Here is a 27,957-nt window from a genome sequence, read left to right on the forward strand (position 1 = left end):
TGGAAACATCCAGGGTTTTCATACTTTTGGCTGTGACAACGATCCCTGGTGAAGGGAAGTTTTAAAATAAAAGAAGATCACAAAATATAAAGGAGTTGCCCAAAGGTTTTTATTAGCTGTAGAGGGGGCCAGGACTGGAATGTTCCAAGTCTTTGTCCCTGACTGGGGGTGAAGCTCTGACTGGGGTTCCCTGTGGACAGGCTCATGGGCTATGTCCCAATGTGGTGTGGTGGAAACACAGACTAAGTGGGGGATCAAGTAGCTGCCCCTTGACCTCTCTGAACCTCGGGTTCCATGATCTGAAAACAAGGATGTTAAATTAGATCTGATTCTTTCCAGTTCTAACCCCACAGCAGCTCTCACCTGGCCATTCTGTTGCCCTCTAGGAAGTCATTGAGGTAGGGAGGATGGGCAACACAAAAATAGTTTTTTTTCTTTATATAAAACATCCCCTTCTTGGGGGAGGGTAACGAGGTGGAATGGTTCTGGAATCTCCCAAGGAATGCTTTGAAGGCATCCTGGTTCAAGGATTGCTAGGCAGCGTGGGCAACCGGAGTAACCACAGCATCCAGAGGCTTCTGCGAGCACACACACCTCCTGGAACCTCAGGCTCTGCTGAGGAGGCTCTGGCACAGGGGCAAGGCAGCAGTGTGCACACCTCTTAGACTGGGGCAGCAGCCTGCAGGCACTACAGATATTCCCTTGAGAGCCCAGACCTCTACAAGCATTGCTATGAGGCAGCAGCACATTCTGGGGCATCTGAGTGACTTTCAGACCTCTGGGTACAGCTGCAATCTCAGTCTGTTTGTATTAACAATGGCAGAGGGCACTGAGCAGGAGCAGCCCTTCTTTGTTGGAAGCTGGTGTCAGGTGGACTCAATAACGACAGGTCAAATGGCAGCACAATGCACTGTATACATGGTGGGGAATTTTAACCACACAGCAACAGGTGCAGGCTAAATTCAAAAGAACCTGTCCAGAAGGTGGTGCCCTACAAAGGCTCCTCTGCTCATTCATTCAGCAGCAACACCATCAGGAACTGTGCAGTAAGGACCCCAGGAACCTAATGAGAACACTGGCAAAAACTGTCCAAAAAAATAAACGTTTCCAGAGCTCCGGAAATTAACCAAAGGCTCATAACAATCCAGGGACTGTTGAAGGAAATTGGCTGAATCTCAGAGCAGTGAGCATTGTGGCATTTTTACTGGCCCTATTCACAGCCCTCCAAACCTCTGCCCCTGAGCTCCCTGGTAGCCTTGAAAGCAACAGCAGCAATCCCCATAAAACTCAGCAGCTTAGCAGCCACAGGAAGGGTCAAGTTGGGGTTGGAGCTCAGTGACCTCATTTGCCTGGTCTGGTGGTTCCACCTGCAAGCTAGCCTGTGACCTGACTCTGAGCTAGGCTCACCCAGCACTTTCTCCCTGGGGACGTTTATCAAAACAATCAGCAGCAATTTAGTTGACACTGGGGCAAACAACAAGCTAACAGAAACTGGAAAATCAGATGCCCACAGGGGGCCTGAGAAGCCATTATGTTTCTGGGGTTACACAAGAGCCTGCAGGCTCCGGGCTGAGTGCTGCTCATGAAATACCTGAATAAGTTGGGTAAGTAGAAGTGCTGACAGCAAAACTCTCCCCCCAACTTTTATACCCAACAAGACTATCCTTGAAAAATAAAGAAGACATTCCCAGATAAACAAAACCCAAGATAACCCATTGCTGGCAGACCTGCTCTAGAAGATATACCAAAGGAGCCCTTCAGGCTGAAAGAAAAGGACACTAGACAGTAACTTGAATCCTAATGAGGAGTAATAATGGGCACCTGTAAAGGCAACCACATAAGCATGTAGAAAAGACAACATCAATGTATTTTTTAATTGTAACTTCTTTTCTCTATTTGATTTAAAAGGCAACTTCATAAGCCAATTGTAAGCCTGTGCTGATGGGCATATAATATATAGAAATGTCATTTGCATGACAATAGCAGCACAAATGAGAGAGGAACTGGAGCCAAGCTTTTGTATGCTATTGAAATTAAGTTGGTATGAATCTTAACTAGAGTGTTATAATAAAGTAAGATGTTAACTGTAATTCCCAGGGCAACTGCTAATAACTTAAAATACACACACACACACACACACACACACACACACACACACACACACAAGGAAATTAAAATGGCACAGTAGAAAGTATCTATTTTATAGGCTCTGTGCTAGGAGGAGCTTGGAATCAAAGATGTCTGAGACACTGTCTCCACTCCAGCCAAATCTAGTCAAGTAATACACAACATACACAATACAAGGAACAAAAGTGATGATCAGTTATGACACATGCTGTACCATATGATAAAACATGAGTGCTTGGATAGATTCACAGAGAGGGGTGCTTCAGGCCATCCTAGAAGCCCCTGGGAAGAGACAATGTTGAGATCTGAAGGGTTAGAAGTCTCGGGAAGGGGTGTCCCAGGCAAAGGAAAGAGCCCCAGAAGCCCCCATGGCTAAGAGAGTTTTCTGGCTCTGGAAACTGATCAAGGCCACTAACTAGACAGGGTTGAGCTAAGCAGCAGCAAGGTCACTCTGAGCCTTGAGGCTGGGACACACGGATTTGGCACAATCATCACGGAGAGATTTTAAGCAAAGGAGCAACATGATACTGTTTTTACAAGCTGGCTTTGGCTGAGGTGTAGGGGCTCAGAGGGTGTCCCATTGCAGACCAGGATGCAGTGGAGACAAAAATGGACAAAACACAAGGTAGATTTTTGAAGGCAAGGCCCTTAGGATTTGTTGATGGATCGGATGGGAAGTATGAGGGTAGGGATAAAGAACAGCTCCCAAATTGCTAATTTTCATACGGACCCAGTGAATAATGGTGTCATTTCCTGAAACAGGAAGTCCAAGAGAGGACCAGGTTTCCAAGGAAAATCAAGAATTCAGTTTTGGACATAGTAAACTTGAGATGCCTATAAAACACCCAAGTAGAGAGTCTGTCAAGATCAGCCTGGAGCCCAAAGAGGTCAAGGTGGGAGATAGACATTTTGGACTCTTCTGGTTACACAGAGTTACAGCTATGCTTGAAGAATATCAAGGCAGAGGGTGTAGGCAGGAAAAAAGGTCTGCTGAGAGGTTTGATACAGAACAGCCAAGGAGACCAATGCACCAGCAGAGCTGGCAGGCTGACCAGGAGATGGTGGGGTAATGATGACGCAGGGGAGACGGCGGTGAACTGTGTGGAATGCTACCGAGAGGTCAAGAAAGCAAGCGGAAACTACTAGATTTGGTGACAAGCAGGTGAGAAGCCATTCAGGCAAGAGCATGGCTGGTGAACCAGTGGGGAGAGATGTCCAGAGTGGATGGACAATTTAGTTTTAACAAAATTCTATCACATTAATTTTAATTTGTAATGTGATTTTATAATTTGTATTTTAAAATTTAATTTTGAACTGCAAAATATTTTGGATATAGTTTTATAGTTGCACTTCCTGTATTTCAATAAATCTAAGACTACACTTACGTACCACAAAGAAAAGCATTACCTTTTCAACACAATTTTTTTTTTTTTTTTTAAGAGACAGGTCTGGCTATGTTGCTAGCTGGAGGGCAGTGGCTACTTACAGGCACACTCCCACTACTAATCAGCTCAGGAGTTCTGAGCGCTGTTTCCAGGTTGGATGGCTTCACCCTTCCGCAGGCAACCTGGCGGTCCCTAGCTCCCAGGTCACCGTATTGATGCCGAACTCAGTGTACAGACAGGATTAGCACTGCATACTACAGCCCAGAATGCCTGGGCTCCAGCAATCTCCCACCTCAGCCTCCTGAGTAGCCAGGACTACAGGCACATGCATCATGCCCAGTGACAATGTTTTATCACTGATTATAAGACTAATGCTCTGCCAGGCGCAGTGGCTCAGGCCTGTAATCCTAGCACTCTGGGAGGCCGAGGTGGGCGGACCACCTGAGGTCAGTTCAAGACCAGCCTGACCAATATTATGAAACCCTGTCTCTACTAAAAATACAAAAATAAGTCTGGTGTGGTGGCATGCGCCTGTGATCCCAGCTACTTGGGAGGCTGAGACAGAATTGCTTGAACCTGGGAGGCGGAGGTTGCAGCGAGCTGAGATTGTGCCATTGGGCTCCAGCCTGGGCAACAAGAGCGAAACTCTGTGTCAAAAAAACCAAACCAAAACAAAAAAAACCACGAATGCTCAATCAAGTAAACGAGTCAACTGTCTTCTTGGGATTGCTGCCTTGGGCAGCTGGACAGGGGCCTACCCTGTGTGGCATCTCCAAGGTTCAGCGCAGGATTGACGGCACACAGGGGTGCAGGTTTCTCTGCTGTGTTCATGGCACTCAGAGAAGTGTCTGGCACATGGCAGGTCCCCAGGGCATATCTGAAGGAATGTGTGCACTGCATCACATAAAGAACTGATACTACGCTCCCTCCAATCAGGAGGTCCAGTCCTTAAAGGACCACCTCAGGAGAGTTCAGTTGAACTTCAGTTTCTAGTACAATATGCTGTTCTAAGTTCCATTTACATAGACATAACTGGATGGACTAGGTCCCCATTTTCTGTTCAGTGCTCTTACATTTTTAGTCCTAAGAATAACCCTGGTAATAAGTAACAATACTGTGTTGTCAAAATTTAAAAGGTGATTATTTGGCCAGGCATAGTGGCTTAGGCCTGTAATCCTAGCTACTCAGGAAGATCACTTGAGCTTGAGCCCAGGAGTTTGAGGCTGCAGTGAGCTATGATCTGCACTCTAGTCTGGGTGACAAAGCGAGACCCTGTCTTTAAAAATGTATTTGGTGGAGGTCTCCTAAGGCAGAAATGTCATCCTGGAATGACAAACGAGGCAAAAATATTTAAAAGATCCAAATTAATGGCATGTGTTTTAAGAACATAATTTTTCATTAACAATCAACTGCAAAGCAAAACTATATTTTATTAATAAAGTCAACGGTAACATTTGCTTACGTATTAGAAATAGCCCTGTGAAATTTTAGCTGCAAAAGGGAATCGTTTAAAAAGCACTGCTCAACTCCAAGTTTGACTTACAGACAAGGTAACAGCCACCAAACAAATGAAATCCCTCTTCTCCTTTACAGCTGCTCCTTGGACAGAGGGAGGCCCGTCATCTGGGTCTGAAGGAGGCTCCCAAGACCCTGACACAGAACACTAAACTCCAGGGTGTTCTAGGACAGTGACAGGCAAGGCTGTTCTCAATCGTCTCCTGTCGGACACGGACATCGAGCTAAGCTATGAGCAAGGGCGAACAATGCCTCTCAGCAGCTCCTCCTCCTTGACCAGGCTCCCGACCACGGAGCATTTCAGTCAAGGTCTCGGGATTTGAGGGTGGAAGGAGAGAATCTCATCACTGGGGAGGAACTGCCCTCACAGACCCCCCAGGGCCACTCAGCTTCAATCAGCTGTAACCCAGCCCCAACATCTGCAGGCCACTGCGCAGGGAGTCCACGGTCAGCACCACCTCAGCACACCTCCTCCTGTGGCCACATCTTCACTGGTTTCTGGAATCCAACCTGGGGCCTTCCTGAAGCCAAGTGAGAAACTCAGGACAAGGCTTCTCTTCTCTGAAAGCCACATCAAGTAGCACAAAGGACTGAGGTTTGCAGCTATTTTATTTACAAGTATACATTTAACACAATGAAATAAACACTGATATATTGAAGCCTAGTTAATAGTAGTGTAACAATATGCATCATTTTGATGATTACATTATTTTAAACAACAAACTACACTGAAAAATTAATGCCGATAAAATTCTTGGTCATAATATTAAGAAATACAATATATAAATTGAAAATATGATTGCTTAAAATTTGAAAATGGAAGTGAACTCATTTGGACAGACTCAGAGTTAACATAATCTGAAGGGAGGGGAGCTCTGACCCAAATGATATCTTTCAGGTTAACAGAAGAAAAAAGAAGCATAGTTTATCTTCAAGGAGAACGGGCAGTTTGCTTCTTCAGGTAGAATATATTCCCAGTGTCCTCGGGCTTTGCAGCAGCATCACATCACCGAGCATGAAGACTTGCCTTGTGAAGCTGCCCCGTCCATTTTTTCTGCCTCCAAAATTATCCTTCGAAAAACATCCACAGCAGTCTGAAAAGAGAAAGAAACCCAATCACAGTGTTAGTGTGAAGCCGAACTCCGAGAGTATTTTACGGACTGACGAGGGCGTGCCGCCTGCCCTGCCCTCCTACTGGTGGAGGAGGAGGGGTTCTGGTGAGCCCCAGAACTTCAGGGCCCCCCGACGCCCAGTAAGGCCACTGTCCATCCCTCCTGACCCAGACCATAACCAGCCTCCGATTGTGCTTTTGACCCTGTTTCCTTCAGGCACCAGGAGACGCCCGAAGAGTCCTCACTCCCAGACTCACCACCATCTCCTGTCCCACTCCACCCCATGACCCCCACCCCAGTGTCCTCTGGACCTCAGGGTCCCTCTTCACTTCTGGCACTATCTTTCCTCCTTTACTACAGGACATACTCTCCCAGCAGCCCTTGCCTCTCACATCCTTGACACTAAGAGGCCTGAAGTGGGGAAGGCACCCTCCGTGCTCCTGAGATGCCACGATGCCAGCCTCCAACACCTCTGTGGCGTAATTCTCGGTCATTTCAATCCACAAACTGCCCTCCCTATCTCCTGGCCTCTCCTCTCCTGCCCGTCTTCCTGCCCTCAGCCTCAGCCCAGGGTCAACCCCACCAGTCCTTCACCACAGACAGGAATCATGGCCACTTGGAGCAGGAACTCTGAGTGGGGAGGAGAACTGTCAGACCCTGTCCTTTATTTTTCTTTTTTTGTTATACAGATTGGAGGTTTCTATGTTGCCCAGGCTGGCCTCGAAAGCCTAGCCTCGCCTCCTTATGCACCAGGACAACAGGCCTGAGCCACCGTGACTCCCAGACCCTGTCCTTGAAATGCAGTCCTGTGGTCATGAAAAACTGCCCCTGTTCTCAGAAGCCCCACAGGAAGTACCCTGTTCTCCTAATCACCAAGAATCCCCCTCCCCCATCACTCCAGTGACTTCCACTATCCCACGAAACCACAACACACCAACTGCCAGCGTCCCACCACACCACCTTCCCAGCTCTTTCTCTAGCTATCCTGAAGCAACAATTCTCAGCCCCACAAGGGGCCTGATGTGTTGACCCTATTATTACATCTCCCCTGTCCCTTAACCACTTCTTGCTGCTCCTTTCCCTCTCGGTCAGCTCAGACTCAGCAGGCCACCATGGCGCCACTGTACTTCAACTCCCTTCCCTACCAACTGTCGCTGGCACGGTGCCCACAGCCACACCGTAAACGCTGCCCAGGGAAAACACACACCACTCACTGCTGACCTCACACCCATGACCAGGAACCTGGCGCAGACACTTGGTGCTGCCTAGCCACCCGCCTGCATCCCTGGATCTGGGCGCTCCCCAGAGAAAGCATCCACGCCTCGTCCCTTCTCCTCAAATGTTCCCCATGCTTACGCTCAGCTGAAAACCTTGTTTTACACACTTCACTGGAAAACAGAAGCCACATTCATGAAAGAACTCCACATCCTCCATCCACCAAGCTGACCCACCCACTTGAATGTGGGCTCCCATCCTCAGCCTTCTGTCCTGTTGGTATGAATGAGGCGTCTGTCCTCCTAGTTAACTGAAGCCAACCCCAGGTCCCACCCCGCTTGTCTAATCTAGGTCACCGGCTTCAGATCACCTGATTGACAGGAAGCAGTGTGTAGAGAAAAAAGGACTAGATGTGGATGAGATTTACAATTCAGTCCTAGTTCTTATACCACGTAAGGTAGTGGGTGATCTTAGAGAAGTCATTTAACCTCTCTGAAACTTAATTTCCTCACTTCTAAAATGAGGCGGTTTAACTACATGATCTGAAGGATACAGTCCGTAGGCACTCAGTGGATTGATTTAATGCAATTTTTAAAATATAGGTATCTCTTAACTATCTCAATTCTTATTTGAATTCTGTGTATACTCAGAAACTGAGCTGACTTCAATAAATCCCTTGCTATCTGGAACTTGGGAACGAATTACACAGATCTGTTTAATCAGTTTTTTTCATCCGCACATAAGAGGACATAACCACATGGATTCACTATCCCTCCATATCCCAACACAGGACAAAGCCAATTTGACTATCACAGGATACCTGGGCTGACGGATAACCCACTGTGCTAAACATTATGAAGGATATTTATATAAATGATACCGACTCAGATCTCAGAACAAATTAAGAGGGCTAAGAGAAGAAACCACAATTTCTTTCAGCTGGATGGATCCAGAGGGGGTCAACAAGAAGGTGAAATCTAGGTGGGGCCTTGAGGACTACAAACCTCCGTGCTGCGGAGAGGGGCGGAGCAGGGAAGGAAGAGTGCCAAGGCTGCTGGCGCCCGGCCCTCCCAGGGAGGAGGCACCACCCTACTATACTAGAGTTTCCTCAGAGAAATGAAAACCAAGTCATCTTACCTGAGGATCAAACACCACCACATGTTGAAAACACATTCAAAATATAAAACCCCACATGAACCTAAGTAGATACTTAGAGAAGGGCTATTTTAAACCGGAGGGGAGCATGAGGAAAGGTGAGACATTTTGAAAGTGGGGTGGACAGGAGATGGTGTGTTTAAGGAAGGGAGCAGTTTGATGTGATGGAAAGTACAAGAATGTGGTGAGAGAAGAAACTAGAAAAGAACAAATTATTGACTGCATTCAGGACCAGGCGAAGGGTTCTATAGAGAAGGGGCAGTTCACTGACAGTTTCTGAGTAGAGGATGATACCATCAGATGTGTATCTTTAGAAAATTAAGGGCAGCAAAAAAAATATATAGGTGAAAAATGCACTGGGGGCGGGAGACAAGCTTGGTGCCGGGGGTTTAAGTTAGAGCAATGGAAGAGAAGGGCTCACACAGGATTGTGAAGCCTCCGGAGGCAGAATCTACATCCTTCCCAGAACATGCCTTTGAAGGCACATCTGCGGGGTGAAATTGGTACTAAATGCTTATAAGATGGTTCTTCATCATTTCTATGTTAACAATTAACACGTACGTCTGACCCGGTTTCATCTAACAGAAAAAAAGCCAGGGGGTGGGTAGTTACAAAATTAGTACTAAAGTGATATAATTCTTTTTTTTTTTTCCCTGTATGGACTTATTTCTGTACCAGCTATTAATACAAAACAAAAATATATGTTTACAAAAGGTAGTATTTCCTTTACTAATAGTTTCTGTTTATCCTACAAATATCCTAGGTTCCACTGTAAGTAGAATACTGACTGAATTTATAAACACCTAAGTAGTATCTTCCTAAAGCAACACAAAGCTTGGTATTAGAAATGGAGGAAGGCCAAATGTTACACAGGAGTGATCAAGACAGAGGTCAAATGCCAACTGCAAGGAACACATCCCTGCGACTGATGAGAACGCAATGCAAAATGAGGTTTATAGAATCTGTTACCTGATTTTCTTTAGCAGAAGATTCCAAAAAAGCTGCATTCCAAGATTCTGCCAAAGCTTTCCCTTCTTCATAACTGATCACCCTAAAGAAAAAATAAAATTCTAGTTAAAGTACTTTGCTCTTCATTATATAAAACATGTATAATTGATTTATGAAACAGGCTCCATTTTGGTCAATTTCTTTCTCATGAAGCAGAACCATGCCCTGGCCTAACATTAGCATCAAGAATGTAACACAGGAGTGTTTTAATTACGCCTGAGCTGGGGAACAGAATAGACATTGCTTTATGGGATTATCCATGCTCCAGCAAACCTTCCAGCTCAGAGAACATGATCTTATTTTCCAGTACTCCCGTATCTGTAACAATTGACTATTTTACAGCTAGGTTGTAAGCACCCAAGGCCAGGGGAAATTGTGAAAGAGCCTGAAAGCTCAATTCTCTTGCATGCAGGCTGTAGAGTCTCTTCCTCTCTGACATGAAGCTGCCTGGGCATGGGACATCTGCCTCCTTTGCTCCTCACTGTAATCCCAAACCCTGGTACTCAAAAACCACTTGCTGCATAAATGAGCACTATGTCTTTTTAGAATTTGCTTTATGCAAAGTGGCAGATAACCTAAAGGTAGTTTCCTATAAAGTTTGCTCTCTCTTTTCTAGAGGAATGTGAGATTTCTATTCCACTTTTGCTTCTGCCGCACACGACCATAACACCTCTGAACGGATAAAAATGCTACAGCTAAAAATATTCTTGACATCAGAACAATAATTAAAATGATACTTCAGTGACTAAATCATCTTAGATTTGACTTTATAAAAGCTACATACCTTTCCATATGCAGGTCTTTCTTATTCCCAACCAACATAATAGGTATTCTATTTATAAGAAAAAAAAGACAAACCAGTCAGTGCCAGATTGTATTGCTCAGAAGATACTATTAAAAGAAGTTTCTCTAACAAGCAGATAAAATGGTACTACTTACTGTACTTTCCCCACCATATCCAACAATTTGCCATGGATAACTTTAATCACTTCAAAACTATAAAACAAAAAGTATAAATTAGACATCCATTTTAATGTTGAAGTTTTTAAATGTATGTTATGTTGCCAGCTGGAAAAATGTAAAATGTCACAGACTCACCATTTTAACATAACATAAACTGAACACAAAGAACTCTTGTTTTTTCCTAGCAATCCATTCACATGTGCATACATCTGACACTCAGCAACCCTGACTGAGGATATTCAAAGTGAAACAGGTAAGGCATTCAAACGGAAAGCCTACCACTGGGCTGAGAAACCACATAAATGCAAATTTTAATCACCCAACTCATTCAGCAAAGAACCAACTGTTTACATTACAACTTGAACAGCTTTTCCTAGAGTGCCCTAGTACATTCAGCCTGCTCCTGTGTTCTTTCCTAGGTACATACATTCTCTGGGTGATGCCAGTATCTCTTGGCTTTCAATCAGATCAATGAGCCGATGACTCTAGGATGGAGGTGGCTCTCACCGGGAAGGGGATCTGAGATGTCATAATGATCACTTGAAATCTGCCACAGCAGGATTATTTATACCACTGACTGCTGGCAAATGGCCACAAATCATTTTCCACCCTCCCCCAAAAAACCCATGCAAACATCTGCCAGCACATCACTGGCTCTACTTTCAAATCCTACCTAGAATCTGACGGCTTCTCACTCCCCTCCACTGCTGCCGCTGAGGTGTGAATTCCTGGCCCAAGTCTGCCTGCATCAGTGCCACAGCCCCAACCCTTCCCCGCCACCCCTGCTCAGCACAGCAACCAGAGGACTCTGCTGCAGCAGATGGACGGTGCCTGGTTCAACATCCTCTGATGGGTGGCCATCTTTACTCGGCCCCAGTGACTCTCAAGCCTCAAACTTCTGACCTCGTGATCCGCCTGCCTCGGCCTCCCAAAGTGCTGGGATTACAGGTGTGAGCCACCACACCCAGCCTCAAATGTCACTTCTTACACCTCTTCTGTTTACCCTAAATGACAAATTTCCTTTCCATTTCTTACCCCTTCCGTACTTTATTTTTCTTGGCAGCATGGTCACAGACATCCTATCTCGCATGTGTGTCGTTTTACTGTTTGTCTCCCACACCAGAAATAATAAGTCCGCAAGGGCAGGGATTTGTCTGCTTTGTTCATGATTGCATCACAAGCTTCAGAACAAGTTAGCTTGTTGAATGAATTACACACTGTGCTATTTTAAACGATGTGTGCTGTCATTTGATAAAAACAAAAATGAAATTTAACCCCCCCTACAAGTTCGCTGTGGGTCAACAAATGGGATATGGGTATCCTAAGGACCTGCGGTTGCATTACAGAACCACGGTTTCCTCCGCGTGCTGTATTTGCCTATCTTTAAAAGTGTCGCCACTTGGGCAAAAATACAGTACCCTGTCACGTGAGAAACAGCTGAAAGAACTAGGACTGTGTGGCAGGCAGCTTGGAGCCAGCTCCCAGATCTCCTGCTCTCCTAGTGGCCACACTGTGTGTCATCTCCCTGCATGGACCTAGTGACGTGCGTCTAATGAACAGAATATGACAAAGGTGATGGAATGTCCCTTTTGCGGTTAGGTTATAAAAGACAGTGGCTTGTCATGCAGGAAATTCCCTGGCTCTCTTGTGCACCTGCCCCAATGAAGTGAAGCACCTGGCAAGGAGCAGAGGGCAGCCTCAGGCCAGCGGCCAGCAAGGAACTAAGAAGCTCAGTCCAACAACTTGCAAGAAACTCAACCCTGTCAAGAGCCACGTGAACACGCTGGGAAACATCTTCCCCCAGGCAAGCCTTCAGATGGGACTGCAACCCCTGCTGATACCCACACTGTGGCTCTGAGAGACTGAAGCAGAGGACACAGCTAGGCCACACCCAGATTCCTGACCCACAAAAACTGTGAGATCATAAATGTGTACTGTTCTAAGTGGCTAAATTTCTTGAGATCACTGATTTTCTGAATCAAACTGGTTGATTCGGAAAGTTTTACTGACGTATTTCTTGGATATTCATAAATATTTGTGTATTCAGCATACAGATTTCTAAAAAACAAAACACCACTCTTCTCATACTCCCTCATGTCTCAAATTTGAGAATGCTGATTAAACTACGAGCTACTAGGAAAAAAAGGCATTATTTAAAACAGCCCCATTTGTTCCCAAACCCACTTATGCCAGTTAAATTCATCATAGTCATAATTTATGTTGCAAACTTTTGAAGTATGTGTAGACAGAGTTTTGTTGGTCTGAAAACTAGAAGTTGAATACTGTGAGTTGATCTACTAAAAACGGTGCTCCTTAATAAGGTGTGCCAAACCAACTGAAAAAGACTGGTGGGGAAAATCACAGCAATCTAAATAGTTGAGGTGTAGACTGTTTCCCAAGCATCTCACTCGGAAGAAACCGAACCAGAAGTCATAATGGATAAATCGTGGATGTAGTCATACTGAACAGCAGTGGGTGAACTCATATTCAAAGATGACAATTTGAAAATTTCACAAGATGAGTGACTGAATGTATATTTATGCTTTAAAAGAAAACACTGGAGATTGACATCACCTTTCCGATTTTTTTCCCTTAACCAGTGTTGTTTTTTTGTTTTTTTTGAGACACAGCCTTGCTTTGTCGCTCAGGCTGAAGTGCAATGGCATGATTTCAGCTCATGATACAGTCTCTGCCTCCCAGGTTCAAGAGATTCTCCTGCCTCAGCCTCCCGAGCAGCTGGGATTACAGGCGCCCGCCACCACACCCGGGTAATTTTTGTATTTTTAGTAGAGATGAGGTTTCACCATGTTGGCCAGGCTGGTCTCGAACTCCTGACCTCAAATGATCTGCCCACTTCGGCCTCCCAAAGTATTGGGATTACAGGTGTGGGCCACTGCGCCTGGCCCTTAACTAATGTTTTAAAGTAAGTAGCCTGGCTGCCTCAGATAGGAGAGGTCTACTCCTATATCAATATACCCAATTTACAGGCGACAAAGGTACTGTGAAGTAACTTGTCCAAAGTTGTTAGTGGGGATAAATGAAAACCCAAATCTCACATCTCTCAAATGCAGGTTTCTTTTTTCCATTTCTAGAAATTATGAAATAGGATGTATTTTCGCTTTATTTACTCAGAAACAGCAATTCTACAGGGGTTTTATGATATAAAGGAATAATGTGAGACTTCTGTTTTATTTCACAAACAATGAAAATGGTTATTTAGATAGAGGTTGAATTCAATAAAAAGGATTAGACAATTCTGATCAACAAACTGGTTGATTCAGAAAGTTTTACTGACATATTTCTTGTATATTCATAAATATTTGTGTATTCAGCATATAGGTTTCTAAAAAACAAAACACCACTCTTCTCACACTCATGTTTGAGATTTGAGAATGCTCATTAAACTATGAGCTACTAGGGTAAAAGGCATATAACAAAACAAAACACACCCATTTTAGTAAGGAGAAACTTGGTCAAAACTTGCAACAGTGCCACTGAGACGACACAGTACCAAGCTTTTTGTCCTCTGCTTTGCACTAGGCCAATGTTTTCTCAAATACATAAGGTCCTTGGTGAGCACATTTTCATATTTTTAATCCAGCTCAATGTATTTTTCAATTTCCCCAGTGACACATGCTATGTTTTCAACTTGATTCTATAATGTCATCTAATTTGTGCACACCAAAACAGAGATTTAAAAAAAATCAGTGGATGCACTAAGAAAATTTTCTACCTACTATTTTAATGCCTCAAAGTAACAATTTGTAAAGTAACACCAACATTGTTTTCTAAAAATCAGCTAGGATAAAATTATACTTACCAACAACAAAACAATCTTTGAATCATGTTTTTCAAGTAAATTAGTAAAATAATGGAAATTCATAAACAAACATGAACTTCCAACATTCATTAGATTATTGGTACACTAAATTTGTTCTGGACAAGGCCTTACACGTGGCAGTATATACATTTTAAAAATATACAATTGAAATTAAAAAAAATCTTTGTATAAAAACGGCCAATAGTTTTACTATTTAAAGTGCTCTTATAAGTCAGTAAGAAAATGATCATGTTTCCAAATACTAAGTACACAGTGGTTTTAAGCATAAAATCCAATCCAAGCATTGCTTTTAGTGACAAGAATATAAATACATTAAACAGGAAGAGAGATATCCATCTATCATTGAACATGAAATATTATAAAGCCATTTACTATTTCAAATACTAGGTAATATGGAAAAAAATATATTTTACATGGTAAGTAAAAATATAAAAACATGGAAAATATAAACCATAAAACAGCATTCAGAGAGCAAATAAAAGGACGTTAAAACAATCCATGCAGACTAAAACAAAGACCAGAAAAAACATATACCAAGATATTAACAGTATCTATGCTTAGGTAATTAGATTAAGAATGATTACCCTCACTTTCCATTTTTCACAGTTCCCCAAATTTCCTTAAGGAACACAGAATTCTGGTACTTGGTTTTGATTCAGGTGTAAACTTTCTCGGGGATTGACAGTATGGGGTCTGTTTATAAGAATGGCCGAGAATGGTACTCAAACATTTTATAGCTAGAACTCAACACCCTAAAGTATGTTTCTCTGCCATGGAGAAAAATGTTAAACAACACACTCACAGAGCAGCAGACTGAATTTTCACTGGCAGTGGAGTATGTGGGGGTAAGGAACCCAGACACTGGCCAACATGGCAGCCTCCAGCCACATGTGGCTACTGAGCACCTGAAATGGGGCTACTGTAACCGAGGGAGGCTTAATTTTTCATTTTTAGTTAAACAGCCACCTGCAGCACAGAGAGCAAACACTTCTATCACCGCAGTAAGTTCTATTGGACAGTGTCAGCCTTGACTGTGGAACTGGAGAGATGGCTATGAATCCCAGCAATGTCATTATGTAGCCCTGGGCAAGCTGCTTTAGGTCTCTGTCACTCAGTTTCTTTCCACGTAAAGTGGGATATAAAACATCTCTGATGAAGGATTAAGGTAATGATGAAATAAGTAATGTATCATATGTAGGCAAAGAGCGTAGCAAACTCCCTAACATGTCGCACACACTCAATAGATGCTAGGTAGCCACCAAACGCCCTCCATTGGCACTGATATTTTCATAAAGTCTTCAAACATAAGCTGTCACCAATGCCCAGAGCTCCGCTGCTGTATACAGCCAGCTGTTCTGTTAACAGACACAGACCACTGCTCCTCCTGATAATACATGCCATCCCCTGATAAGAGAAGACATGAAATACATAGCTAGAGGAACCGATATCCATTCTTATTAATAAAAATAGTGGCTTTGTTTTTATGTAGTAAAGTCAGACTCTATTACCAAAAGGTCTTATTTCATAAATTCAAAGGATAAGATATTGAACAAACCCAAACCCCCACATTTTATTAGAAAGTCTATTTCACCTTAATATGGTAAAAACACACACAAAGTAAAATTAATTTAGGCATTTCCCATTTCAATTAGCAGAAAAGCTTAGATCATGCTGAACCACTGTTTTTCTAGGCAGCTTGAGGTAAGAAAGAGCCTTTTATCCTATTGGTGTAACTAACAGAACATCTAGTGGGCCATGTTTCCCAGCAATCCAGTTGCTCCATGAGAAAATCACTAAAAAACATGTAGCCTAATAATTCTAATTGTCACTATTAATAATTCCAGCACAGTCCCTTAAAAGGATCAATGCTATCTATGAGTAGCAAATCAACTCAAGCAGGCAGCAGGAGTCTTACCTTTTGATTGATGTAACAGAATACACAAGAATATAGCCATTAATATCTATGGAGTATGTCTGAGGAAAGATAGAATATTCATCCTGTGGGGGAAAAAAATTATCTTTGAGTAGTCTTCATATAGCATCACAAACAACCTTTACCCAAAGTTTTTCATGTATTACCTGAAGAAATCAAAGTAGACACAAGAGTGGATTACAATATTATGCCAGAAACAGCTACAAACTGAAGCTTTAAGAATGGCCTGGAGGTGATCATGTGGTTCAAGCCAATATTTAAAAATGACTAGCTGTTCTAGAACTTTAGGGGAAAGTCTGATGACCTTCATGATTTCTGGGAGAAGAGGATGGATGGAACACAAAAATCATTGGCTCTGTGATCTCAAAACAAGGGATGAGCATGACTAAGTCCAGAATCTTCTAGACCTCAGGACATTTATAAATCCTGCTGATTCATCCCATAAATCTGTATTTTTATATTTGAAACTGTCATATTATTTGATTTATTCTCTGCATGTCAGTCACAATGACCTGAGCTTCAGTCTACAGGTTGCTAGAGGGGTGCCATCAGCCATCTGAAGGAGAGAGGGAGAGAGGGAGGGAGGTAGGGGAGAGAGAGAGATAAACAGAGAAAGAGAAAAGAGGATCAAAACACCAGGTTCAATTGAGGTATTCAGACTTTTGGGGACCAAGAGAGTTATTTACTGAGCAACTCTAGGAATTAAAGAGAAAGGTACCTATTACGCAACAGCATAGTAGTCTTTAGTTTTATAAAGCAGCGTTATGACACTTTGCTTTATATACGTATTAAAGCATACAGAAAGTTCTGATGTCAGTGCAGTTTTCAACAGCACGCGCCACTGTCTGGTACAAACGTTTCATTCTTAGTTGAAACTAAATTGTCAACATAACACATGTCCTAAGCACTATTACGGAAAAATCACATCATGGTACCAGAAGATTAAGCAGCAGTCTATTATTTTTGTAAACTTATAGTATGGTTATAACCACTGTTTATGACAGCCCAGAATTACTGCCCTATGGTAAAGTTCTTTAAAGAAAAAAAAAAAAAGAAAAGAAAAATTAAGTTTTACTATAAATTCTTTGATATAATAAATAAGATTAAAAACAAAATCCCAAATGATTTTAATCACTAGCTCAGCTAGAGTAGGTTCAAAGTTAAAATTCTGTTTTCCCTAAAGGGAAACTGTGGAAACATAGAAAAAAGAAGTTATGTCTAAGAAGCACTGAGTAAAAAACTACCAGTTAGAAGGTATAATGGAGGAAAGAGCCCCCAGCTGATATAATTCTGATTTTTTTTTTGAGACGTAGTTTCCCTCTTGTTGCCCAGGCTGGAATGCAATGGCACTATCTCAGCTCACTGCAACCTCCACCTCTCAGGTTCAAGCGATTCTCCTGCCTCAGCCTCCTAAGTAGCTGGTACTACAGGCTACACCACCACACCTGGTTCATTTTTGCATTTGCAGTAGAGGCGGGATTTTACCATGTTGGCCAGGCTGGTCTCGAACCCCTGACCTCAGGTGATCCGCTTGCCTTGGCCTCCCAAAGTGCTGGGATTACAGGTGTGAGCCACTGCACCCAGTCTGACTTTTTTTTTTTTTTTTTGAGACAGTCTCATTCTGTCACCCAGCCTGGAGTGCAGTGGCAGGAGCTACTGTGCCCGGCCTTTAAAGTCTACTTTCTGAGAAAGAATAATAGCAATATAACAATATAATAGCAATTGGGAGGGCAGCTGAGTAGAAATCATAAAGCTCTCATAAGTAATACTGTACTGGCTCACAAACAGAACAGACTGAAAAATCCAGAAAGACCTGACAGATATGAGAATGAGGTATATGATAATATTGGCATTTCAATCAGTGAGGACCAAAAGTAACCCTCAACTGAGTGTACAGGGACAAGCCCAGAGCCACCTGAGGATGAATGGCTAAGCTGGAACTCCAATTCACACTTTGGCAAAAACATATTCCAGAGGAAGCAAAGATTTAAAGATGAAAACGATGTGTATGATAGATGGGAGAGCTTAAAATACATTATCAGTTAAAAAAAGATTAATAAGGCCGGGCACAATGGCTCACGCCTGTAATCCCAGCACTTTGGGAGGCCAAGGCGGGCAGATCACAAGGTCAGGAGATTCAGATCATCCTGGCTAACACAGTGAAACCCCGTCTTTACTCAAAATACAAAAAAACTAGCTGGGCGCGGTGGCGGGCGCCTGTAGTCCCAGCTACTCAGGAGGCTGAGGCAGGAGAATGGTGTGAACCCGGGAGGCGGAGCTTGCAGTGAGCCGAGATCGCGCCACAGCACTCCAGCCTGGGCGACACAGTGAGACTCCGTCTCAAAAAAAAAAAAAAAAAAAAAAAAAGATTAATAAATAAATTCAGCTATGTGAAAAAGTTCTTCATGGCTGCAAACCTCTCAAACAAAAACCATAAATAAAAGACAAACTGAAAACAAAACTGTGCATCTCAGATCATATACAAAACGCTAATTTTCTTCACATATCAAGGGGAATCTCACATCAACACGCAAAGACCAACCACCCAATAGAAAAAAAATGGCCAAGTACACAGACAGGATAATTCATAGGGGGAAAAATACAAACATCTTCTAACATAGGAAAAATCAAAGCCCCTCCTAAGAAAAGTGCATTATTAAAAGTACACTGCATTATTAAAAGTACACTGCTTTTTTTCACCTATCAGATTGGCAAGTACCAAAACGTTTGCTAACACATAGTGCTGGTGAGGGTGTAGGGAAATAGACACTCTCATTCACTGCTGGCAAGAACATGAACTGTAACCCTATGATAGCCCACATCCAGGAAGTTTTCCTATGTGCATTATTACCCTATGTCTAAAACAACGTCCGGGATGTTCACTAAGGGACTGCTGATGGTAGCAAGACCAGCAACAGTCTAACTGTTGATCAGCAGTTAACTTACGATATATATCCCAACAACTGGATATTATGCAGCCTTGGGGGAAAAGGAGGCCACAGGTATTGATATGGAAAAATCTCCAAGATGGAGATGTATTACTTTTTGTGTAAAAAGGAAAAAAACAAAAAAACAACAAAAAAAACCCAAGCTTAAAACTATATTTGCATATTCATGTATCAAGTATCCTAGAGGCATATACTAGAAACTGGTAAATGTGGTTGCTGGTGGGGGTGGGGGGTTAGATAGCTAGGGTAGGAACGTCTTAAGTTTTACTATTTACACCTTTTTGCACTATTTATTTTTGTACCATGTGCATTACACCTATTTTTTAAAAATTAAACTCAATTTTCAAAAAAGCAAATTTGGTTACATTATAAGATGGATTGTCATTGAATCAATTTTAATTATTATTATTATTATTTTTTTTTTTTTTTGAGACAGAGTTTCACTCTTGTTGCCCAGGCTAGAGGGCAATGGTGCAATCTTGGGTTACTACAACCTCCGCCTCCTGGGTTCAAGCAATTCTCCTGCCTTGGCCTCCCAAGTAGCTGGGATTACAGGCATGTACCACCATGTCTGGCTAATTTTGTAGTTTTAGTAGAGACAGAGTTTCACCATGTTGGTCAGGCTGGTTTCAAAATCCTGACCTAAAGTGATCCACCCGCCTTGGCCTCCCAAAGTGCTGTGATTACAGGTGTGAATCTAAGTTATTAACCCATTTATGCCGGAGGTGGCAAATTTTTTTTTTTTCATGAAAAATCAGACCTTGGTGACCTTGAGCAGTAGGATATAAATAACTCCCACAAGCTTAACGTTCCAATAATGGAACACTAGGAATAAATAGGTTAATATAGAAGAGGCTACTTTTTTTTTTTGATACTTCACATTCTTACCCCAAAATTTATTTAGGGTATATGTTCTCACCCTAAAATTGGGCAAAACCAAAATATTTCATGCAATCTAAAAATAATCTGTATTTAACCATGTTCATCATCATTCCTAGGTGGGCAATTAAACCACTATTAAACCATAGTGGTATGGATGTACCGACATAAACTACTAAGTAGTAAATAGAACTTGCTAACAAATACCGCTATGCAGCAATTCACTGCGTGCGATTTCACTCCTGAAATGTGGAAGCCAGTGAACAAATTTACTATAGATTACTTTTAAAAGAATTTGCCCCTTAATCATTTTACCCTACTACTACCAGTCTTAATCCCAGAACTAGCCCCCGTATGCATCCAATTTATAAAGCAGCTCTTGGAGCAGTAAACACCTGAGTTTGTTATCATCCAGTTTTCAACAGAATGAAGGGTGAAACCACGGCAGGACATGCCTGTGTGCCACCATCCTGAGCTGTAAATAAAGAGCACATCTTTAATTTATTGTCTCTCAACTGTAAATATAACCTTCAAGAACTACTAGTTGCAATGACTACAAATAATTTAAAGTAGCCAAATTTGGACATATTTTGTGCAAAAATTCTCCAAATACTCTTACCCAGTTGTAATATAACCCGAAGGGGCAAGACAACAGGGCTGCTAATATGACCACTGCTCTTGTCTTATCTCACATCATATACTCTTCCTAAACACTGGTGCTTTTGGTTTCACTATTTGTATTACTACATCACTAAAATATTTTAAATTGTTTGATACCTGAGTGTACATTTATGTTCCAGGGCAAAACAGTACCCCAGAGGAACACATATTCCAACTTGATAAGTAGTCAATATAAAGAAATTTATTCTTTAGAGAAATCTTTTCAAAGACAGCTCTCCAAGTATTAAGAACATGTGCACTTCCACCATGCAGCCTGTCAACACAGTTAATATGCTGGCGTCACACTTGCCTCAGCAGCATTAAAGGTCTACAAAGAAAGAGCACAGCCTCTTTAACCCCAATGTGACAATCCTGCAACAATGCCAGTTATCACTATTTATAGATAGAGCTCTGAGGCACAGAAAGACTTCTTCACCCTTTTATGTAAAGAGATGGGATCTCGCTGTGTTGCCCAGGCTGGACTGCAGTGGTGCTATCATAGCTCACTGCAACCTCAAACTCCTGGGCTCAAGTGATCCTTCCACCTCCCACAGTGTTGGGATTAAGGGCATGAGCCACCATGCCCAGCCCTCATTCGCTTCCTTAAGGTTACTGGGTTAGCAACAAAAACCAAGATTCAAATCCAGGCAAGTGTGACCCCAGGGCCCACACTCCAAACAGTTATGAAATACTGGTTCCCTGAATTGCCTGATACAAAACGTGTTTCCACAGTAACATTACATGAAAGTGATTTATCAATTTACATTCTCATCACCAGTTTTCAGGAGCTTAAAGGAGATTCCAAATAAGGATACAAAAGCAAACTGAAGTCTTGATAGTGTCAGAGTCCCACAATAAACAGAACAGCTGTATTTCTTTGCCCAGGACATTCTAAGTTACACTGTTGTCCCAACATAATTATTATTAGCACCCCCAGCCCACAACTCTGAAAGTGTCTTGGTTTAGGCAATAAATTATATAGTCAACTATAAAAGAAAGATACAAAACCCAACAATCCAAAACAATTTCCTACTCAAGCGGCTCTTCCCTTCCCTACTAATTTCTAATGAGCCTCGTCATCTGTGCCATGCCCCCGGCCCCCTAACGGAGACTTCTACTGCTCCCCTGGTCCATATAAGCCCCAACTCCTATTCTTCTGTCAAGAGGACAGGTACCAGGGAGTGAAAGCCTAGGATGGCTCTGCTCTAATGAAAGCATCAAGAATCTGACTGCTAAAGCACATTACATCACCACCAGCAGGGAGTGTGTAGGGTGAGTGAAGGAGGCACATGCTATAGCTCTGTGTACAAGCTCAAAGAGCCAAACACATTTATTTTCTTCCAAGCTTCCAAAATGGAAACCTCAGGTTCCTCCAATGCTAACATCACTCAATACAGCCATCTTCTTGCTTCACTAAGGCATCACACTTTCCTTCTATGTTTACTTCAAAACGCAAAGCAGAGGGAATTCATTCCAAACCCACAGGACAGGTCATATTATTCTGGGTCTACTCCAACTTCCCCAGATTCCAGAAAAATAGCCCCCATTTAACACAGCAAACCAGATCACACTACACTCACCCTCCTGCTACTCTTATCCTTTGATTATAAGTTGCAAGGGCGGGCCAGGCATGGTGGCTCATGCCTGTCATCCTAGCACTTTCGGAGGCCGAGGCAGGTGAATCACCTGAGGTCAGGAGTTCGAGACCAGCCAGGCCAATATGGCGAAACCCCGCCTCTACTAAAAATACAAAATTAGCCGGGTGTGGTGGTGTGCCTGTAATCCCGGCTACTTGGGAGGCTGTGCCAGGAGAATTGCTTTAACTCAGGAGGCACAGGTTGTAGTGGGATAGCACCACTGCCTTCCAGCCTGGGTGACAGAGCAAGACTCTGTCTCAAAAAAAATGTTGCAAGGGCAGGAGTTAGGAGCTGAAATCCCAGCTTCTTTACATTCCTCACCCTCCAGTGAAGAAGGGTAAATTCAGTCTTACAGAATAGTTTCTAGTAAAAGCAGGCCTGGATGTCATGGTAATGGGGCAGCTAAGCTGTCAAAAGGGCTTTTCTTTGTTCCACGTACTCCTTTCCCCCTTGCTTCCAGTCAATTCCCTGGTGATCCATTCCACACATCCCTGCTACATTAACCGACATGTGAATATCCTTTCTGGGGGGATTATTTGACTTTTGGCCATTATCTACTGTCTATCAAATAAATTGAAACTCCCTAATCTAGTAATCACTCTCAAATCCACCCACCCAGAGACTCTACTATATAAACTAAAGCCAACACTCAAACCAGAGCCTGGACTCCAATCAAACTGGTATTTTATGGCCCAGGTCCTCATAAGATCAAATCAGCTAATTTCTGCCCTATGCCCCTCTTATGCCTTTCCTCTAGAAAAGATGTACTTTTGCCCTAATGTAGGAGAACACATATCACAAAGAGAAAGAAAGCAACTAATATGACTCTCTAATATAGAGTTAAAGTTTAGAAAATAGAAAGCCACTATCCTGTAGTAAGTATTAACCCTTACAATGTTAATATATTTAAAGCAATTCTAAAGCAGAAAAACAAGTTATTAAAAGAAAACTGCCAGAAATGTCTTAGAAAAGACCAAGAAGACAGCATACTAACATTTAGTTATCTGTGTAAGCTCCTTGACTTATGATGGGGTTACATCGTGATAAACCTACTGTAAACCAAAAATATCATGAGTTGAAAATGTATCAAATACCTCAATAGACCCATTGTAAAGATGAGAAATTGTTAAGTCGAGCCACTGCAAGCCAAACCATTGGGAGTCAGGGACTGTCTGCACACAACATGAGGGGTTTTCTTGGCATAGCTGGTACTTTTAAAAATCAGTGCTAGGACCAAGACTGTCAGATATGCTGTATAAGATTCTGAGATACCAGAGGTCACTTACTTGCCCGGCTGTGTCTACAAGTTGAAGATGATATTCTTGTCCATTTACTGTGATCAACTTTGTAAAAGCTACAGGGAAAAAGGGAATTAAACATTAGTTTAAAAAAATTAACTTGAAACCACTTGAAGCTTGAACAATGACAACCAATCAAGCACAGAGTCCCTAGCAGTCTCAGAGAAAGGCCCCATGAAACAAAAAAGAACAACTCTCTGACTTGTATAGATTCTCCCCTACTTCCATTATTTAGCTAGGAAATACGGTGACTGGCTAAAATCAAGCTTGGTAAACCTTGATTCTTTTTCAAAGAGACAAAGTAGGCAACAATTCATATCCTATAACAGTAATTTGAATGCTGTGTGGCAAATCCTTCCTCTTGTGAAAAAGTGAAATATACTACGTAAAGTCTGAGGTCTAGAATAAACCAAAACCACAAAAATTTTCCATTAATTTATAGGAAGTCTGGCATCAGAGCACAAAGAGCTAATATTAGTTAAGTGCTAAGAACTTTTAGTACATAAAAGAAGTAACAGTTTTACTGACGGATAAAACAGCAATGAAACAGATGTTCTGTGTTGAAGCCATACTTCCCACTTAAGCTTAAGGATCCAAGCAATTTGTCACAACTTCTTTTCCCTGACAAAGGAGGAAAGAAAATCAGACTTGAATAACTTCCGGAAAAGTCAATTCAGAATTAGAGGGAGACAGACTTCAAACAAATATAGACAAAAGAGGAAAGAACTACTAACAGAAACAATGTAAAAATAACCACCTGGAACTCTGACAAGGAAGTGGAACAGATTTATCTTGCATACCCGCCCCAGCCATCTTGACTCACCATGAGTCCTCCAATCTCCTGATTGGCCGTCCTATATGACTAGAGCCAGGCAGCAGAATCTATCCCTCATACAACTGAGAGAGGTCCCACTCTACCCACAGCAGAAAGGCAAAGCTGACACAGACAAATGGATATTACGTGAGAAAACTCTAAGTAATAAGGAGGATTGATCAGAGATCTTATCTGAATTATATGAGTTCCATAGGGAAAGAAAAGATGGCTGAAAGACAAGCAATCACCACAGAGAACCATATTAGCGTCACACTTTTCTAATACAAGCAGGGGTGCCAAAAGTCAGGTGAGTAAAGATAACAGACCACAGCATGAAATCAATGGCCACACTATATTATGCTTGTACCTGTTCTGGAAATTATCACTTTTAGGAAACAGTTAAATCAGATGGAAACTGAATCAGAATATTTCAAGCTGGGGGGATACCCAATATAACCTATTTCATCAATTCTAAGAAAGAATTCAGATTTGTTTTTACGCCTTATTCTCTCTGAACTTGGGATGCATCCTGCACCGCTGGAGGTTTCAGTCCTTGTCAGCCAGGGTGCAGTCACTACATAGCTGTGTGAAAACCTTCAGTCAGGTGAGACTGAAGTGTATTTCAGATTTGATGAGAAGTATGTAAGAAACACTGGTGAGCAATAAAACCAGTGACCTTCAATTAGAACTAAGTAACTGCAGTTATCAAGTATAATTATGATGACAAGGTTACTGAAAGGAAACATCATTCATTCATTCATTCATTCAAGAACAATTTCTTGAGTGCCTATTATCACCAGTAGCACTGTTGTGGGTGCTTTGGATGCTGTAGTCTCTGATACTCAGTGAGCTTAGATCCCAGGGAAGGAAAGAAGGTATAGACACACACATGTACCCTCCCACCCTGTCGGGTATCTTCCCTGGGAGTGGAACATCCAGGCAGAGGTTAAACAGCAAGTGAAAAAAGCAAAAAAGTCAATGCAGCTAAAGCTCAGAGAGAACGGTAGATAGCTAACTAGGATGGACAGGAGGCAGAAGGTCCTACAGAACTTGGGATTTTTACTCTGAATGTGAGGAGAAACCAAGGAAAGATCACTCTGGCTACGCTGTAAATAACAAAAATGGTCCCAGGGATATTAGGCAGGAGCCCATGATACAGTGACCACATGACTGTACAGACTATCACAATCTATAGAGGGTGACACTGGCCTGGATTAGAGGTGGAGATATTCTGGAAATATTTCAGAGGCAGAACCAAAAGGATTTTCTGATTGACTGGAAGTGGGATGTAAGAAAATGAAGAGTCAGGATGACTCCAAAGCTTCTGTAAGTTGCCACTTACAGGAAAGACTAGGGGAAGAATACTAGGGATAGGAGAGGAAGGGAAATGAGTTGGGTTTTAGGGATGTTTTGGGATGCCTATTAAATACCAAGGGGAAATGCAGGCAGTTAAATAAAAAAGCCCAGGATGTAGTGGCTTATGCCTGTAATCCCACTTTGGGAGGCCCAGGCAGGAGGACTGCTTGAGGCCTGGAGTTCAAGACCACCCTGGGCAACACAGGGAGACCCAATCTCCACAAAAAAGGAAAAACTGCTCCAGCATGGTGGCTCACGCCTGTAGTCCTAGCTACTTGTGAGGCTGAGGAAAGATCATTTTAAGCCCAGGTATTCAAGGTTACAGTGAGCTATGATCATGCCACTGCACTCCTGCCTGAAGGACAGAGTGAAAGACCTTGTCATGTAGAATAAAATAAATTATAAAATAAAGCCCAGAGCTGGGGGGAGAGGTTGCAGCTGAGAATACACACTGGTGAGTCAATAGCAAATTGAAGAGAGGGGAAGATTACTTGAGAGCAAGTGCAGAGGAAAGGCCTGAACCAGGGCACCCCATGTTGCCAAGTCAAAAAAATGCAGAAGATTCGGCCAAGAAGACTGAGATGTCATTGTACATAGTGTATAAAAGAAAAAAAAACATTAATAAACATTTGCATCTATCTTTGCATGTAAAAAGAATGTAACTTGTCCTACTTGTAGCAGTAAAATGAAAAAGACCTTCCATCTTGCTGTCATAGGAAAACTGCCAGTTTTTTACTATAGAAAAAAGGGAGGTATAAGAGATAGGATAGACTAGGAAATCATTCTACTGTCTCTCATTTTAACCTCATGTCAAAATGGAAAGCTGGCTTTCTTCTGACATCACTTTCCTTGAGCCCCTTTCTCCCTGCCTCTTTGAATCACCAGAGAATCCATTTCCAACCTAAACCCCTGAAATTCCCCTAAGTAGACTAATAGCTATTTACTAGTAAATGCTACTAACCACGGTCATAGAGGTTTCTAAAATTTGGTGTTCACAAAGCAAGATTTGTGTTACTAAAGTGTGGTGAGGGCTCTTCATTCATACCCTACTGAGAAGTCCACACCCAGGACGCAGTGCCTTGAGAATGCTGCAACACCTAAGTGCAACCTCCCAACTTTCTGGAAGGCGCTTTGTCATTCACTAACAGTGCTACCTTGAGATGGCAGAAGTCGGAAATTGCTGCTATGCTTGCTTTTTAGTTATAAACTACCACTAGCTTAATTTCAGCCTATCAATTTAGTTTGTATTGAGTTGTTAGATTAACACTACAGTAGATAATGAGGTACACTTGCATAAGTAGTACTTCTGCTTTAAAATTTCCCCAAACTAGAAAATATGTGGTTTTATTAATATTATTCTCCTACACCCCTACTGTTAAAGATGACACAGTCCCAGAATTTTTGCTCACCATGACACTTCATTGAAATGTGTCACCACTGAGTGTTTGCTATAACAGCTTGTTCTAATATTATAAAGTGTAAAATAACTACTAAATTATTTCCAGATCTACAGAGCAGTTTTTTAAAATCATGAAACCACCCACTTATTTATCTTGCTAGCAACAAGTTCATGATAACCTTTTCTTTTCTTTCTAATTCATTGTTATCACTGAACAATGTTTTTCTACCAAACAGTGGAGGAAAGGGTGGACGAAGGGCTCCTGCCCTGTGTTAGGTTATCAGAAGTGTGGTAAGTAGAATATAATGTCTGAACATGCCTCACGAACTTTTAATGGATACATATTCATATTTATTTCTGCTCCTGCCTACAGACTTTAATAAACAAGTACTCTGAATTCATTTTTGAGGTAAAGAAAAGTCTTCATTATTGAACTGTAAGATGAGAAAAAATTTAAAATACGACCAAAGATGATGCTGATAGCCTCAAAAAAGTAGGGTCATATTACTCTGTTTCTGAGATAACATCAAGTTACATAAGTTGGACTTTCTTCTGATCCATTACTTACTAAGAAAATGTATGTATATATAGCTCCATGATACACAACTCCATGACTTTCCTTCCAACTCAATTTTTACTTTTGAGACCACATCTTGCTCTGCTGCCCAGGCTGGAGTACAGTGACATGATTACAGATCACTGCAGCCTCAAA

General features: G+C 42.1%; 1 protein-coding gene across 2 annotated transcripts in view; it reads right to left on the reverse strand.

Annotated features, from left to right (window-relative positions):
* Positions 1-5,618: 5,618 nt before the first annotated feature.
* The window catches only part of RHEB (Ras homolog, mTORC1 binding), a 53,292-nt gene continuing 30,953 nt past the window's right edge, over positions 5,619-27,957 (reverse strand). For both annotated transcript variants that reach the window (XM_519513.6, XM_009454612.5), the window contains 6 exons: positions 23,665-23,732; positions 16,237-16,319; positions 10,457-10,513; positions 10,302-10,349; positions 9,479-9,560; positions 5,619-6,121 (listed from right to left, as the gene is read on the reverse strand). In XM_519513.6, coding sequence (XP_519513.3) covers positions 6,029-6,121; positions 9,479-9,560; positions 10,302-10,349; positions 10,457-10,513; positions 16,237-16,319; positions 23,665-23,732 — 431 coding nt within the window. In that variant the 3' untranslated portion in view covers positions 5,619-6,028. The remainder of the gene's footprint in view (positions 6,122-9,478; positions 9,561-10,301; positions 10,350-10,456; positions 10,514-16,236; positions 16,320-23,664; positions 23,733-27,957) is intronic.

The sequence above is a fragment of the Pan troglodytes genome, chromosome 6 (genome assembly GCF_028858775.2).
Source record: "Pan troglodytes isolate AG18354 chromosome 6, NHGRI_mPanTro3-v2.0_pri, whole genome shotgun sequence".
NCBI classification, from domain to species: Eukaryota; Metazoa; Chordata; class Mammalia; order Primates; family Hominidae; genus Pan; species Pan troglodytes.